At 42.9% G+C, this 17,878-nt stretch overlaps 1 protein-coding gene across 11 annotated transcripts in view; it reads right to left on the minus strand.

Annotated features, from left to right (window-relative positions):
- The window catches only part of ARMH3 (armadillo like helical domain containing 3), a 156,373-nt gene that overhangs the window by 88,832 nt on the left and 49,663 nt on the right, over positions 1 to 17,878 (minus strand). For all 11 annotated transcript variants that reach the window (XM_064144550.1, XM_064144549.1, XM_064144547.1 and 8 more), the window contains 2 exons: positions 15,958 to 16,046; positions 1,192 to 1,274 (listed from right to left, as the gene is read on the minus strand). In XM_064144550.1, the coding sequence (XP_064000620.1) occupies positions 1,192 to 1,274; positions 15,958 to 16,046 (172 nt within the window). The remainder of the gene's footprint in view (positions 1 to 1,191; positions 1,275 to 15,957; positions 16,047 to 17,878) is intronic.

Consider the following 17,878-nt stretch of genomic DNA (forward strand, 5'->3'; position numbering starts at 1 on the left):
TATCAGGACCAGATTCTGTACTGCCTGCCTTTACCTGCGGAGCTCAGGCTCCCGAGCAGCCATGCACACCTTGCACACCTGCTGCCTTATCATTGCCTGGTAAGTGCCATTGCCGCCAAGTAACCAGAAGCAGACTCTGAATTGTCTGTACACGATCGGCCTGTCTGGCCAGCATTACATTGTGCTGAGACAGCACGACATCCTGCCTCCTGCACCTGAGGTCCTGCTAAGAATCCCTGGACAAAGCATCCAGAAGAAGCCAGGAGACAAGGGCAGAGATTGCATCCTTTGCCTGGAGAACAATGTCAGAGTGTCATTTCCCCACACGCTGGGAAGAATCTCCTTTCCCCGAAGCCAGAAAGATTCCAGCCTCAAAGTCCACGGGCAAAGCTCTCCGGAAGTTTGGACACTGGCACAGGCTGTGACGTAGCCCTGGAGGGTGATTATTGATTAATAAGAGTTGTGAGTAAATGCTTTAAATGCCTCTGTAATATCTATTGTCTCTGCCATAGAGCAGAAAGAGTTTCAGTCCACTCTGCTGGGCAAATAGTATATAGATCCCAAGCCATATTTGCCACGGGGAAAAATCCTCTCTCTGTTTATAGTTTGAATGTTTGCTACTTATTAATAAGTTACTGCAGATATTTATCCTAGAATGTTTTCATAACCGTGTAGAATCCTTTTAATATTAAATACAGTGGTTGGGGGTGGCAAGAGTTCAGAACATTGAGTTTAATAAATATATATTTTTATAGAACATTATCTCGCACCAATTAATTTCTCCCCTCCGCCAAAATCGGCGCAGGCGGAAGAATATCCCTCTGCGACAAAAGGGCTACAGAACAAGGAGTGGGGGAGGAAAAAAAAATTAAACTTTTCCTCACACATCCTTGTTTGGGCTGCCCATGGAGGTGGTGGAGTCACCTTCCCTGGGCATGTCTAAAAGGAGGCTGGATGAGGCACTTATTGTCACGGTTTAGTTAATTAGAAGGTGTTACGTGATGGGTTGGTCTTTTCCAACCTGGTTAATTCTGTGATTGCAACAAGCAGACCCTACAGCGAGTCCAAGCACTGCCCTTTCAAACATCTAGCAAAACTTTTATCTCCTTACCAGGCTAGAAATCATGGATTCTTTCCTAACATTTATTCAAGATTAAACTCTTTAAGAATATTGGCTTTGTCTGTACTCACCATAAGAGCAAGAGTGAAGATGTTGTGCTTAGCCAGCAATACAGTCTCATTAGACATAAGGAACTTCAACAGGTTGATCAAAGCTGGAAGAAAATAACATTTACTTAAAAAATAAAATCAAAGCAAAGCCATTCTCAGCAAGTCACTTAGATACAGATGGATTTCATTACCTAGCATCAATTAACCTAAATGCCAACTGCTCCTCTCTCAGAAAGACATCTATTCACATGTGGGTTGGGTTTTCTTTGCGGATAAAATACTGCAGTGTACAGGTAAGTGACAGCTATTTTACTGTCCCACATTCATTACCCTTCACTGTCTTACCAATCAAATCTGCACAGGCTCAAGGTAAGTCTCTTGTTAGCCTACTCAGTTCAAGAGAGATTTTTTTTATCTGCAGATCCTGAAGTGAGCTTTGGTGTTGGAGAATCCAGCTGTCTCGTTCCTGCTCCATGCATCACCAACATGATGCATGCAGAGTTAGCCCCAAACTGTCACTCTTGTTGATACATGCAGTTAAAAAGAAGGTAACAAAAAAATCCACAGCCCAGCTTTTTTTGTAGCTCTTTGCCAATGCTGCTGCAGTGGTAGAAGGAAGGATATAGTACTTTATTGTGTCAGTTATCTAAGGCTGTGCAAGAAGAGTACAGATCTGGTTCACACTTAGCTTTAAAAAAAAAAAAAACAAACCCACAAACCAATCAAACAACAACAAAAGCTTCTGCTGTAACCATCCAAAATCAGTTAGTGATGGTGTAAATGAACAAAAAGGTTGGCTAGGAGAGCTTTAATCAAACAGACTTTATAAGAAAAATAAAATTGTATTCCATACACTCGAATAAAATTGAAAGTTCATCATCTTGGTTGTTTTTTTTTCAGTAGTTCTTGAAAATTTTAAAAAAGAAAGCTATTCTCTTATGCATTGCAGCTGCCCAGAACTGAAAGCTGATGCCTGCCTAGAACAGATTCTTAATATATGCTCTGCTCTGAAGTCAACAGATCTCAAGACTTAAAATTATCTGGACTATGTGGCCTGCAAAGTCAAGCTGGAACAATATAGGCTCTTAAAAAAAGGTTCTTAATCACCAACTAATTGGTAATTGCATCTAACAGAATAACACCAGGCATTACTTCAATTTCTTTTAGGTACAGCTACCATGTGCTAATCTATCATTCCCCTCACTGTTACACAAATGTTACACACTACCCAGTAACCTGTGAGAAAAACAACTCTAATCTGGGAGAGCCCCATAGCAACTACAAAACAGACCACTCATCTTAGCCCAAAGCTACTGCTGGTTATGACATTGGAGGAGATAAAGCACAGGATGCAGGACTGCAGGTAAGGGTAACATTTAGATATACACACTCCTCTCCCCTTCAGGATGACCACTTATAAAAGGTAAAAAGAAAAAAAAAACCTACAGTAAAAAGACAGATAAAGAGAGACTGGTAAGATCCAGCATTAAACAAAATAGTCAGATATCCTGCAACCACTACTTCCCAAAACTCAAGTTCACCAGGAGTATCAAAATTTATGTATGCCCCCCCAAAAGAGATGCCTTTAGCCCCTGTGTGTGGAGTTACTCATCTCAGGCAGAAGCTACTTCAGTTTCATCTGCTAGCTGGTGGCTTGATGATGAACTGCAAACCAGAACGACCAAAGTTCTCTGCAAACTCCAAAAGTGATCTTTCAAAGCCACTGCAGGACTGAACAATCAGCAGCAGCATTTCTCCTTTCTAACTTACAAAGCAGATACATTAATACTTTTTCAACCTAGCCACAGAAGTCCCTGTACCATCATCACCTCCTCATCAGACTGAAAACTGCTGGGACCAAAAGAAAAGCCTGGATTCCATGATAATCCAACTCTGGAAGTACTTCTGTCAGATTATTTTTCTATAGAAAAGCCATTTCAAAACAAAGAAGTAGCAGGTGTAGATGGGCTCTCCACCAGAGCACAGATCCAGCTAAAAACAGGTTGCCAAGGTAACCAAGCCTCCACAGCAAAAAAGTAGAGTCTCCTGCAATCAGTGCCTTGGACTTAAGGCAGCTGCCCTCCTGCATGTTTGTCACAGCAGCTTAATGGTGATCTCCCTATTTAGTAGTTATAAGCATGTTTTTACCTTTTCCAGGCCATGCAATTCCATGCAGCCACATCTTGTGACCAGGTGTTGCTGTTCAACTACTAGCAGTAATGTCTTCTGAAAGCACAAGTAGCAGAGCTCTGAGTTTTGTACAACAGGTGGTGTGAATGCCTTTGTTTGTTCCCCTCTCGCTCACCCACTACAATCCTGCTGTAAGGCCTTTGCCAGTGCAGCACAAAGCCACTGAACAACATGAACGCTGCCCACAGCAGACAGATATGAGTTTTGAAAGAACAAGCACAACCACCATGTCTCAAGCACCAGCACTCGCAGATAGGCAAGGACTATTAAACTAGATATTAGGAAGAAGTCCTTTACAATGAGGGTGATGGAACACTGGAACAGGTTGCCCAGGGAGACTGTGGATGCTCCCTCCCTGGAGGTGTCCAAAGCTAGGTTGGATGAGGCCTTGAGTGACCTGTTCTAGTGGGAGGTGTCCTGCCTATGGCAGGGTGTTGGAACTAGATGATCTTTGAGGTCCCTTACAACCTAAACTATTTTATGGTTCTATTCTACATTGCTCTGTTCTACCCCAACAACAGCTCCTATTGTTTGTTCCAGCAGTTATGACAAATTTGCTCATGCTTAGTTTTCCTGTTCAAGTTAAAAGAGATTATGACTGCTTGAAATCAATCTTGATATCTGAACTGCAGCATGGTCCATTCACAGCTGATCTATGCTGCTCCCTCCCTAAGAACTAGGAAGAAGAATGTGCTTCACAAAAAGAAACTTAGCACTGGGCTCAGAGCTGGTCAGAAGAGGTAATCCACATGTTTATAGTTGCTCTGTGCACTGCACAGACAAATTTACCCAGCTGTTTGGAAACCAGATTCCTAATTAGGATATATACTACCCTGATGCTCAAAGAGCAACTGATCTTAGCAGAGGCACCAGCCTCTGCTAAAGCGGCTCTAAGGAACAGGAACACTGTGGAAAACAAACTCTTAAATCTACAGCTACCTATGTCTCTGTAGTCAGCTTCTAAGGCAGACCTTGCACTGAAAATGAGGACAGCTATGCCTTGGAGTTTTCAGGATTAACAACTTTTAGATCCAGCTTCAAGGCCAGTGCCCTTCAGCCACAATTACACACATGAACCTTTACAGCAAAGGTCCAGCAGGCTGAACACTCCACTGCCTCCGAGCTTCAACACGGCTACTACTCCTGAGCAACCTCAAGCCAAACTAGATGTGTCACTTTTTCACTGCTGCAATCAACAGTTCATCTCTCACATACCATTTGCAGGCTGCCCTCTGACACTAAGCCAGGAAATTATCCATGTTTTTTTTCCCAGTGGAGAAGTAGTTCAGTCTCTCAGCTGCACAGGCAGACAGAACTGTGGCCCTTGCTTGAGCTCAGTCATATTATCCCAATTTGTGCTCCACGGTTTAACAGTGATGGATGGTTTGGGCATGGCATCTATTTCAACACTAACTGGAAAATAGCATCACTTTTGCAATAGCCTCTAGAGCCTTATTTTTCTCAAAACACCTGCCTTTGATACCCCTTACCAGGACACAATACACATTCATAATTCCACAGTACCACAGTGTTACTGGACCTTCTGTAGCAACAATTCAAGAGAGATGCTGAGGTGCTGGAACATGTCCAGAGAAGGGCGACAAAGCTGGTGAGGGGCCTGGAACACAAACCCTATGAGGAGAGGCTGAGGGAGCTGGGGTTGTTTAGCCTAGAGAAGTGGAGGCTCAGGGGTGACCTCATTGCTATCTACAAATCCTCGAGGTGAGGAGAAAGTTCTTCACTGAGAGAGTCATTGGACACTGGAATGGGCTGCCCAGGGAGGTGGTGGAGTCACTGTCCCTGGAGCTGTTCAAGGCAAGGTTGGATGTGGCACTTGGTGCCATGGTCTAGCCTTGAGCTCTGTGGTAAAGGGTTGGACTTGATGATCTGTGAGGTCTCTTCCAACCCTGATAATACTGTGATACTGTGAACTACCTGAAGGGCCATTGTAGCCAGGCAACCAGCAACAGAACGAGGGGGCACAGTCTCAAGTTGTGCTGGGAGAAGTATAGGCTGGATGCTAGTAGGAACTTCTTCCCAGAGAGAGTGACTGGCATTGGAATGGGCTGCCCAGGGAGGTGGTGGAGGCACCATCCCTGGAGGTCTTCAAGAAAAGACTGGATGAGGCACTCAGTGCCATGGCCTAGTTGACTGGCTAGGGCTGGGTGATAGGTTGGACTGGATGATCTTGGAGGTCTCTTCCAACCTGGTTAATTCTATGAACACAAGCAGAAGGCTGTAACTACACTAAACCATCAGCCACCAGTACTTGCACGCACACTACTCTGGTTATGGCAACCAGTTACCCTTGTTATGCTTCTTAGATCTACAAGAGGAGAATGCAACCTTGAACATCTTATATTTGCAGCCTCACATCCAAACAGAAAAGCACGCTGAGTGGACACTTACACTGAACATGAAGGCATATGGTTGGCTCTATGTGAAAGTGCTGTAAAGTACACAGGTTGCTTTTTAGACAATTTTCTCTTCCAAGGACTATTCTAGCCAAAGAATGAAAAAAACGTGACGTCAACAGCTTTCAGATACCCTCCTTGCTTTTTAAACTGAAATGACTGCAGCAAAAGAGGCTCTTAGCAACTCTGCTGTACGGCTGCCTTTGAGGACACTTTGCCTTATCAGCTCTTGTGGCCAGTGCCATCAGCTAAGGAGCAATGTGTTATTGCACAACAGAGCAGAAGAGAACAGTCCTAAGAGACACACATCAGTGAGAGCTGGATGGGTTGAGCACAGTATAGAGGCCTCTATTATTGCATCTGCTGCACTTACAGGTCAAAAATCTAATGGTGCATATAATGCCCCTTAACAAAGGAGCAAAGGAGAAAGAGAGACATGAGACCCCTCGATTACAGTATAACACGGGTGTTAAGAACAAGTTCTTTACCATGAGTGTGGTGGAACACTGGAACAGGTTGCCTAGCAAGGTGGTTGAGGCCCCATCCTTGGAGATATTTCAAGTGAGGTTCAACAGGGCTCTGAGAAACCTGATTTAGTTGAAGATGTCCTCCTTACTGCAGAGGGGATTGGACTAGAAGACCTTTGGAAGTCCCTTCCAACCCAGGCCCTTCTATGATTCTACGAACATCAATTAATAAGATCTTGTACTCTACTAAAATCCCCTAATTCTCTACCCTCCCAATCTCAGGGCACACTGGGAAGGAGCAATGATTTCCCCATTCCCTCTGGAAGCTGCCATTGCACCAACAGTATACTCAGTGTTCTCTTTCCAGTGTTTAAACTCACAGCTACCTTAGGAGGATCCTCACCTACATGTCACTAGAGGACAGATGATAATGGCATCCAGGCAACACTTTCATGCTGTACAGAAATCTTCTGCCTACCAGTGCTTCAACAGAAGAGTAACCATTCTGGAGCTCTTATGGCAAGCCTATTCACACATACTTAGTCTCAAGGCAAGGTTCATGCCACTCATTGTACCATGTGGTAAGCCAGATCTGCTAAGGATTAGTGCACTGGACTGGAGAAGAAACTGGATTCAGCTCCTCAGGAAGCTGCACTTCAGTCTTTCTGTGCTTCAACTCATCCAACATAAAAGAGAAAACAGCACCATCCTGTCTGCAACAGCACTGGAAGCATAAATAGAGCAATGGGAACAGCTCTGGCTGTACCTGGTCAGGACAAAGGCCCATCTATACCCTGTATTTTATCTATAACTAGTCAACATCAAATACCTGTTGAAAAGTAAGAAGTCAGCCAATGCTTTCCCATAACACTTTTCCAGATTCTACAACCCAGGATGATTGCCTTATTATGAGAGAAACTAAGCAGAGTGTGGAAATAACAGACTCTCACAACATGACAGTATCATAACCACAGACCAGTCCACTCTTCTGTTTCCAGAAGCCCAGTCGCAAGGGCTAAGCTAAGATAACCACACCCATAGGATAAGCACAGTGCTATTAGGAGGAGGAGAGACCCTGGAACAGAATACCCATCTGTAATAAATGCTATACCTGAACAGAAATTTAGAAGTAGGGAAGCAAAAGGCTCAGATATGAAATTCTGAGATGACCTGAGTGCTAAGAGGTGGCAGATCTGGCCATATTCAGCATGGGCAGATGCTCAGAACAGTGATCAAAACAAACTCAGCAAGAAATTAATATCTACAGATAGAGTTTGACATAAAAGAAGCAACAGAGGTAGTTTCCCAATAGAGCAGTAGGAATGGGAAGCATGTCTGAGAAATAGCTACACTGCTATTACAAACTAATGCAGCAGAACTCCCTGAGGCACAAACTATCCCAGCATCCTTGGACAACTGAACCAATTACTCAGGGACAGCACTTGCAGCTTCCCGTCAATCAGCCAAAGCACAGAAAACAAGACTGTTGCACCACTGCTGCTGTCTCCTCTCAGGGGAGCAGGGGAAGCAATAAAAGCACTGTCAATACCACTATTCAGCATGCTTCAGTCCCTTTCCTCTGCTCGGATACAGTAGCACCCTGCTCACAGCTGTAACAAGTCACAGAGCTGTACAGTTCCTCTAACTGCTGCCTCCCTGCTTGCTGGCACAAGCACTGCCAAATTCCTTCTCCTGGCCACCAAAGCTTTGTGGTAGACAGCAGCCAGCTGCTGGCGGGCTCCCATCACCAGCATCTTGGCACACTACAGCTGTTCCCTCTTCTCCCCGTGGCTCTCAGGGTATAAGCATCAAAGCAGCCTGTGTTCTTAATGAGAAACAACAGCTTGCCTGAGAGCTGGAGCACATGCTGGCATAACCCATTGCGCCCAGGATCAGTCGAGTAGGCTACTTCACTTCCAATCTTTTACTTTCTTTATATAGTCCCCATCCTTGGTACTCACTGTTCCAATCCACCCGCAGCCAATGGTGTGAAAATTGCAAGCTTAATGGAAATGCTAATTGCTGATACCAGAGCAATGCTGCTTGATAGCAATCCAGTGAGCACTAAGAAAGAAATCAAATTTTCCAACTTCAGTTACAGTTCAGATGAACAGTAGGATTTCTTCTTAAAAAAACCCACCAACAACAGAAATATCAGTGACAAATAAAAAAGCACACACCTACAAGCCTCATTCCTCTGTAGAGGAAAGGGAAGTATCGAGCTCAAGTCTATTCTGTCTGACAGTGCAGGTTCACACTGTTAATTAAATAGTAGTCTTGGGAGTTAAGGTTGCACATTTTTGCATGGGCTTTTAAAACAGAAAAGGAAGAGCATCAGGAGAAAGAGCAGAAACATTGTGTGAGAACACAGAAAACCACAAAGTAAGGCACCCAGCAGTGCTGTTGCTTTGAAACACAAAGGGGATAGGCATAAATCGCTGCATTCGGAATGCTGCGACCCTTCTGCAGACAAAGAAGTGGCCATGAACAGCCCTGGTGGTACACTTCTGTCATCAGTGGGACTATTTCCCAGAAGAAATTACCACACTATCTCCACGAGGTCACCATGATCTACAAAATGTTACAGACTCACAGCCAAAACCTCCAACGTTAGCTAGCTTTATAAACAACTTGAGGAAGAGAGTAACATATCCAGGTAAGGGCTGCCAGGCTGAGGCAGGATGACCAAAAGGTTACCAGGTTTTTGTTCACTTAAATGTCTACATTCCCTTCGTGCTTACATGAGCCAGAGGCTGTGGATGAAAAATTCCCATCCTGATTCATACCAAGTGATCAGTAACACCCACAAATCTTGTATTCTTCTCTCCATCAGCAACCAGGATACCAGCATTTTTCTGAGTACAGAAAACAGGCAACTCTAAGGGCTGCCAACCCCAACTACCTATTCCATGGTATGTATCCATTGCAGCCTTTAGTTTGTGTAAGAAACTATTTATTCCAATAGACCTGCAAAACTACTCTACCTCATCTGAAACTTCACTAGAGTACAAGTACTCATGAACCTGTTGGTTCTTACTGGTTGGTCCTACCGAACAGCTGGCCCACATTAACTACTTCATTTCCATTTCAAAGACAGGGAACAGAGATAAAGCTTATTGGTCACCTATATATAGAGAAAGTCGTCACAGATAAGGACATTGCACAAGACATAAGTTAATCACAATTTTAAAGTTGATTTACTGTGCCACTTGGAAATAAACATTAAAGAAGTCATGAAGTATGAAACATCCTTTCCTCTTTCAAGCTTATAATAAAGAAACACTGGGGGGGAAAAAATACCCAGGATACACACCTAAGCTAGATGCCAGCTCTCATTCTTCTGTTTCCCCACACAAAAGAATGGTCCCAGGAAGACACTCAAATAATAGAACTGAAAAGCATTTTTAGTTCCATTCCCAAGAGTAAAGAATGCTGCATAACTCCATTTCCAGATCACTCAATGACTCCTAACTCCGAGTTTCTATCTGGTAACAAATAGGTATGTTGGCCTACAAAGGTGTTAAAACACTTGCATTTGTTCTGTAGTTCTCTCTACAGTTTACAATCAGTGCAGTGAAGTCAGAAAGCATTCCTGCTGGAAGCTATTTGACATGTCAAGTGTCACATAACGACTTCTTTTTCTTCCCCAAACAGTAAGTTCAAGTAGAACCTTTTAACAGAGGCAGACAGACCTTCTTTGTACTCATCCTAATTTCATCTTATGAAAGCATTTTACAGCTACACACAAGCTCCTGTTCCTTCTATCTCACCCCTTCATGTGACCTTTATTAGCTACCTTTGAAGATGCTGTGCTGAAAAGACCATTCTCTTATGCTTGCATCATCCTCCACAGCTTAAAGCCATTTCTTTCTTTGTTGTTGTATTACAGAATTCTAGAATGCACAGACACTACCACCGCAGCCTTATCTATACCATCAGCTGGACCATGACTACTTCCTCTGAAGTCTGAAAACTTCAGAAACACACAAGAAGGCAGTGCTGTTGGATCTTGAGCCATGGCAGCATATTTTAAAGCCACGTAAGACATTCTGCAAGTTTGAAAGAAGGTCAAATTTTAGGTCTTTAATTCTTCTGCCTAAAATCTTTAAGCCATTTGCTAACTAGCCAAGCATCTCTATACCCTTCAGACTCTCATGGCTGCTAGTGATCAGGCATTTTACCAGTGAGCTAGACTGTCTGGTACACCAGTATACATATTCTGCTTCCACAAGAGCTGCAAGAAGACAAGCTTCTCTTGCCAAGCAGCTGCTGTGGAATGTGACAGGGACAGTGGGATTAGAGATGAAGGGAAGACGCAACATAACCTGACTTCCAGTTTGTTCAGCACCACTAACCAGAGAGCTGAAGCAGACCTGATGAACAGCTGGAGAATCAGAAATGTCATCAGTAACAAACACCATCAGTAATTTCAGCCACGGAAACAACAAAGCAAAGTACAAATGACTGAAAAATACCACCTTAAAAGTGTACTGTATGAACGAAAAGTGTGTTGCACACATTCAAAGTGTTGGGGGGTTTTCTCCCTCCAAAATTATTGCTTCCTTATTTCAAAATGGTCCACAGATGAACCTTTCATCTCTCTAGTATTCACCCAAATAGATTTTGAAACAAATATCCTCATGTTATAAAGACTGACAAAAAGAACCTAAGGAGTCCATGAAAATGTACCAAAAAGAGGTACATGTTTTCTAGCAGCACTGAAAAAGTCTCCTTTAAGAATCCTCAAACAAATATGGAGAAAACTAACTATCTGATAGTTTGAAGCACCTTCATTTTAAAAATACATTCAGCATCTACCAAACAAAGCTACTAAAGAAAATGTAGCATTTATGTTTCAGTAATTTGAGAACTGATTTCAGTGGTCGCCCATAGCATTCAATTGCATTCAATTACCCTAATAAATGGCTAATTGACCATTACTCATTATTATATTTAAGTTTGTTTTTTATTATGCTATTATAAGTCTATATTAGAATAACTTTTCTGTTTCTTTAAACATGGCTTTTGCTTAAAATAAACCATAGCAACTGCAAAGAAGTGTGGTGCACCCCCCTAAGCTCAAAGTGAATTGCTCAAGCATTACTAATTTTGAGGTGGGAGGAGTTGAAGAAATGAGGTCTTTTTATATAAAAAGCTTTAATGACTCATGAAAATTCTTTTGGCATAGCTTATACATGCTTGACAACAACAACATATATAGCACCTTCCATCACTCAAGCGCTGTACAAACTAGTAAGAGTTCAACAATCAAAACCCAAACCTCACCTACATGACCAGCAAAACCAGCTTCATTTTCACATGAAAAGAAGCAGAACTTCAGAAAAACACTGGGCCCAAGATGCTATTTATGAGAGCAGGGAACTGGTTGCTACCAAGTATAGTTTCCCTATCAGCTCTCTGAAGTACCTTACACTTGACACACAGTGTTTAAAAGTCTAAGGTATCTGGCATAACAGTCCAGAAGATTTCCAATTGGCCTGACTATCTGTAAGGGAACAGGATAACAGAATCATATTCACCTCCAGTTTCTGGCCTTGGAAGAATTTCCTGGCTAGTCACCAGTAACAGTACACTGTCACAGAAGAAAAGCTGCTAGGATTTTTCTCAGTGCTCAAAGGAACTAACCACAGATGACTAAACTGAAGCTAATATTCTGCTGTAAAGGTCTGTTAAAGGAACCATGATCAGCACGCATCTCTGGATCTGAGTATCTACTCCATCTATCAGTGAGTGCACTTGGTAATCATTTTCATGTGTTAATCAAAATGCAATTGGTTTTCACTCTCTAGCACTAGTTCCACTAATGACCTTCTATCCATTTCCACACCACTTTTAGCTAGAGACAGTTTGTATATACTACTGCCCTGGGTTAACACTACTTTTGTCGCCCACAGATCTTCCTTTCCATCAGTTCTGCTTTCAGCTCTCAAACCACTGTACCGCTCTCTGTCAGCTAAATATTCTTGGTGATCCAGTCAGCACAGAGAGAGATCTATACTATACTGGGTGTCATGCTCCTGGCCCCGTGACTTGATATGAATTATCTAATAGGGAAGTGAAGACTGAGTAACAATACTGCTCTTTCTCAAGCTCAGATGTTGAAAAAGGAAGGCCAATAGAAGTAAGACCATACACAAGCCATGTGGCACATAGTGGCACAGTGTGACAGTGTCCTGAGAGATGCCGAACGCCTGGCTCTGCTGCTTTTCTCTGCTGTCACTGCAACTGAAAAATCCTAAAAGGACATGCAGAAACTTTCTCAAAGTGCTGCTGGCCTTCCATACTGAAGACAAAACACCCACAAAGGATAGAGCATCTATCCATCAGATGACACACGAGTGGCTTTCCTTAATTAGAGACCAGCTAACATTAGAATCAGTAAGTGAACAGAAGGCTCCATACACTGCTACTGCTTCCACCCACAACCTTTATCTCAGTTCCTCCACGCCCTATACCGACCACCTACCCCACAGTATTCCCTTTGTCTGCCTCTCCCCCTCAGTTTTCTGCCTGAAACAACTCTCCTCCTTTTACGTGCCAGGAAGAAGTCTCTGCCTTTCTTCCAGTACTTCTTCACACCAATTCCTTCTAACTTCTTTGTTCCGCTCACCTCTGCTGGGGGACTTCCATTGCTATTATCCATGCTGCACAACAGGGGCACTGCCTCAGTCATCACACTTTGTCATTCGACCAGATAAGTGTGGGCTTGAAGACCTGTAAAGCACACCTGGTGGGGCAACCTGAGATCTCAGAGCTCAAAGTGAACAGCTGCTCTCTTGTAGCTGTTTCATCCAGCAGTGATAACTACTTCTTCAGTCCAAAATAAAAGCCAAGGGGGAATATGCTCACATAAAGGATAGAAATTAAGTCAGAAGTCCCTGTGCTCCAGTTTGGAATCATCTGTCAGTTAGATCAAGACCAGAAAAATAGCCAGTCTTTACATCAAAGGCAGCAGCATTCTGGGTAACCAAAGAGCAGCTTTGACAGAGATAAGAGTTAATTATGAAATATATCCCAAGATAGGAGTAGCAATTAGCATTTTACTGACACATACAGCACTCTAGAAGTAGACACCTAGAGCAGCCAGGAGGTGCCCTTTTACAGGTGCACATACTGTCAAACCCAGGGCATTCCAGCCTGTATGAATCACCTAGCAGATACTGAAGAATCTTTTTATTCACCTCAGCATCCTGTAAGAAAAAAAACTGGCATATTCTTACTGTATGACAGGATCTCCCTAAAAAAGCAGAAATCAATAGCAAGCATGAAGCTCTTCAGCTACATCAGGCCATCAGGTGTGTAGATATTTGAGATCTTTTACAGAGCCTGACCAATGCCAGTTTTTGACTTTACTGCTTTCCTTCTGAGGCCCTTTACACTTCCAAAGCACTATACAAACACCAGCTAATTAGTGACAGCTAACATAGATATGCCAAGACACTAGACTCTCAGGGTGTAGCAAGGATTTTTAGCTTTTCCCCCTCTGTAACAGGGAAAGGTAAGGCTTGAAAGATGTGTAAGAGTGTGCTTCCTTGACTGTGGAACACCACAGAATCATACAATTGTTTGGGTTGGAAAAGACCTCTGAGATCATCAAGGCCAACCATCGAGACCTCTAATCCAGGCCAGAAAGGATCTCTGAGATCCTCAAGCCCAGCCATTTCACTCATTTCACCAAGCCTGTCACTACACCATGTCCCCAGGCACCAGATCCATGTGGCTTTTAAACACGTCCAGGAATGGCAATTCAACCATCTCCCTGGGCAACCTCTTCAGTGCCCTACAGACCTTTCCATGAAAGCATTTTTATCACAGCAAAACGCACAAGTCTGCCTTTAGAAAGTAAGACAAGCTCTGTAACTCTTATCAAAGTAGCTGAAGAAAACACTCCACCATCAGGATTGGCTAGAACTAGAACTTTATATGGGAATACTATTCAAAACTACATATAGCACAGTGCAAAAGCATATAAAATGCAAAGAAATCCATAGGGCTCAGTTCTCCAAAACCTCCATAGGCCTCCAAAGCCTCCACAAAACTCCCTCCAAACCAGGCCAAAATCCCAGGCTCAAATGCCACCCCCTATACCACGCCTGTCTGCACCCCTGCCACTTGAGCAATGCAGCTATCAACTCAGCAAGCCAACTGCAGGGCAAGCCAGGCCCAAACTGGCAGCTGCACCAAACCCCAAATAAGGCTTCATGCGTCCTCCCAGGAGCAGAGAGGGAGGGAAAAGGGGAAGAAACTGACTCTACAGCCTGTTTTACAGGGATGCAACACTTATGAGAGTGAAATAACAAAGAAATTACACTTTCCAGTCCACCTCCTGGGCCTATCTAGTTTCTGGAGACCCTCAACTTTATGGTTCTTAAAGGCAGCCAGTCTCAAACCATGACAGCATAACATTTGAGACTTCCACACTGCCAGCATGTTGGAAAGACTCCACGTGGCCAGATAGGAATGGATCTGGTTCACTGTAACTGCTGAGAAGACACCACACGTGCTGTCAGATGCAATTTCTATTCACAACAAACATCCACATCGTCCCTGCCCTTCTCCTGAACCAGCACTACGCTGCAGCCATGCCTCTAGGGGCTCTGAAGAAAACAAAAAACAGAAATCACTAATCCCTTAATTAGGGGCACTCACTTCACCTTCCACAGGAATAATTTACCAAGTCTGAATGGGTCATATGTCACACGAGGCGAAAATCTAATAAATGGAAGTGACTCAGATTGTTGGTTTGTTTCTCTGTAGCCTCTATCAGCTATGCAGAGCCACTGAAGAGAAGCACTCACTGTTAATTGAGAACAGCTTCACAAACCACTCATCAGCACCTTTTTCAAAAGTCATCCTCTCTCAGATTTCCAATGGGAGCTGCATTACACCAGCCAAGTCACTGATCCAAGGTCTCAAGCACAGCTCCAGGAATACACAATTAGGGCCACGTTCCCTTGAATTTTCATAAACCTCTTGTTTAAACCACAACAGCTAAGGGATTAACTGTACTTTCCTAGCTGAGCTACTTCACTGCTCACGAGATAAGAACAGAAGCACACAATATATTCACGAAAGAAGGCTGTTAGGTCTCATCATCCATCCTGCTACCCTCTTCCTTAGACCTCCCACACAATGATTGCACCATAAAACAGTTCTACAGAGCCACGGCCACCAGATGAGTCAAACCCTGTAACACTTCTCTATCTTGGGATCCCAGTGGAATGGACTAGTCTATCCACCATCAATGCAAAGGTCAGAGTTAAAAAGCCTGTCTTCCACTGACATTTCTAGGTTGCTCTGTTCAGAAGGTACTGCACTGTATCCAGTGGAAAGGAAAAGGCCCACTTGCCTTTACACGAAAGCCTATTTCCTTTCTGCTCACAAGCACCTGAAACACTGCTGCAAATACATTATTTCATTTCTCCAATCAGGTGAAGAGAGACTCAGGTAATGAAAGAGGAAAACAAAGACGTTTGGATACCATGGTGATCATGGCCAGACAAGAAAGTAAATGAACTACCATTATGATAATGACCTGGCTTTCCAAAGGAGGCAATTTGCACATAACCACTAAGAAGCAAAGTAAAGATGCTTTAACAGAACTGCTTCTTGCTGTTTAACTCCGTAGCAGTGGAACATGTAGTCAAACATCAAAAAGCCTCCCATTCTGGGCTTTCACTGGAGAGGTAAAGTACCTGACCAGAGCTCCCTCCAGGTGTAATGGAGCCTCACTCTGCATTTCTTCTGGTAGCACAGCAGCTTGTGCACAATCTGAATGCACCGACTGGAAAAGAGAAGGCAAAAGATTAATTATGTGGCATTTCCTGACAATTCTACACCAAACCTGGAAATGTCTCTGAAATTAGCTGCAGGGAAACAGACAAACTCAAGGCCTACCAGAGGAGCATGAGGCTCATGGGTTTGGGTTCCTAAAGGGAAGCAACATCTGAAAGAAAGAATCAGACTAGACAAGGGGCCTGCATGCCAGTTTAAGCTCAACATGATTGAGCCAACTACAAATACAAGTTCCTTGCTTATATTTAATCAATACTTCCCACTCTTTGCTGCCCTCACCTGAGGGTCTCATTAGCTCCACAAAAGGTGTTACCTAAATTGCAGGTTCCACTTGTATGAGATACTGCACTCAGATTTTATAACACCTGGACACAATGGAGCTTTTCAGTTTCTCTGGCCCAAAGGAAATGACAGCCAAACAGCAATATTTCACACTTGACTGAGGCACGCCGCTTAATTATATGGAAAAAAAGATACTCCTGTAAAATTTTCCACTTGCCTTAAACAAATATGGTTAAGTATGAGCTTTTGGATGATCAAGAAGTACACCTACAAGCTTTGAAATGCCCCACCATACAGTTAGCATACTTGTGAAGTCTGTAGGTCTCACAGTCCCTAGTGGTCAACAAACTCTTCAGTGCATGAGTGAGTAAATTCTCCAGCACTAGTTATCATCAAGGACAGAGAAAATATACACAGAATTGAATTTGCTAGACCCAGCTATTTTTAGTTCTTGACATCAAAAAAAAAAAAAACAACAAAAGAGAAGGAAGTCTTCACAAAGGAAAATTCCTTTTTTCCCCTATATTCTTATTTGTCAAAAGCACATTATCTCAGTCATATCAATATCCCTCTAAAAAGATGCTACTGGAAGACAATGTCCCTCAGACAAAGAGAAACCAAATACAAAACCCCACCCAAACTGACTGGAAGTTATTCAAAATGGGATGAAGAGTTCAAAATAAGGCTCTAAAAAGCTTTAAGATATACTATGCAGAAGGGATGCATTATTCTTTTAAAATTCTTAGATGCTCCCAAAAATACCACAATAGGGTAAAGGCTGAAACCAGCTTCGGATGAATAAAGGTAAAACTATTTATAACAGCTGAGCATAGCATTAAGTGCTTCATTTTAAATTGGATTCTCATAAATTAAACCAAGAAAAGGAAGCAAATCAACTAAGATATAGAGTGCTGTCTTCAGATGAGGAACAGCAATTGCTCTGGGGACCAAACTGCTATGTTTGATGTTACCAATACCACGCAGTGCCCAATACCTTTCCATCTATGCATTTGCTTGGCTGTAAGAGTAAAATTTGCCCCTACAAAACAAAACAAAAAACACACCACCAAACCAGTTTAAGGCACTGCCCAGAGAGAATATGACAACTTTTATTTATTACAATAGCTGCTACAGCAAAATGCTCTACAGACACATTTCAGCATTGAAACCCTGGAGCTGTACACAGTAGCATACAGCTTTCTGCATGAAACCAATGCATGGAAGAAAAGGGATGAGGAGGAGCCTAACAGCCTTAGTATGCTTGTCTACAGAGCCAGCTACCAGCCTATAGAGTCCTAAACCACATTGCTTTAGTTATGAAACTGCCCTAGTTAAGATATCCATCCTGATGTGCTGCTTCTGGTTTTTAGCTTCGTGCTAAGGATTCATCGATATACACAATGAACAAAGCACCTCTTGGCTGCTCTTGGTCAAAGCAACTTGGATTTCTTTTAGATATTAATATGCCCTCCCTCAAACAAGTTCATTTTGTCACCTTTCAAATGTATTGCAGAGAAGTATGACATTCTTTGTGCATTC

This window comes from Pogoniulus pusillus, chromosome 6 (assembly GCF_015220805.1).
Source record: "Pogoniulus pusillus isolate bPogPus1 chromosome 6, bPogPus1.pri, whole genome shotgun sequence".
Classification (NCBI taxonomy): Eukaryota; Metazoa; Chordata; class Aves; order Piciformes; family Lybiidae; genus Pogoniulus; species Pogoniulus pusillus.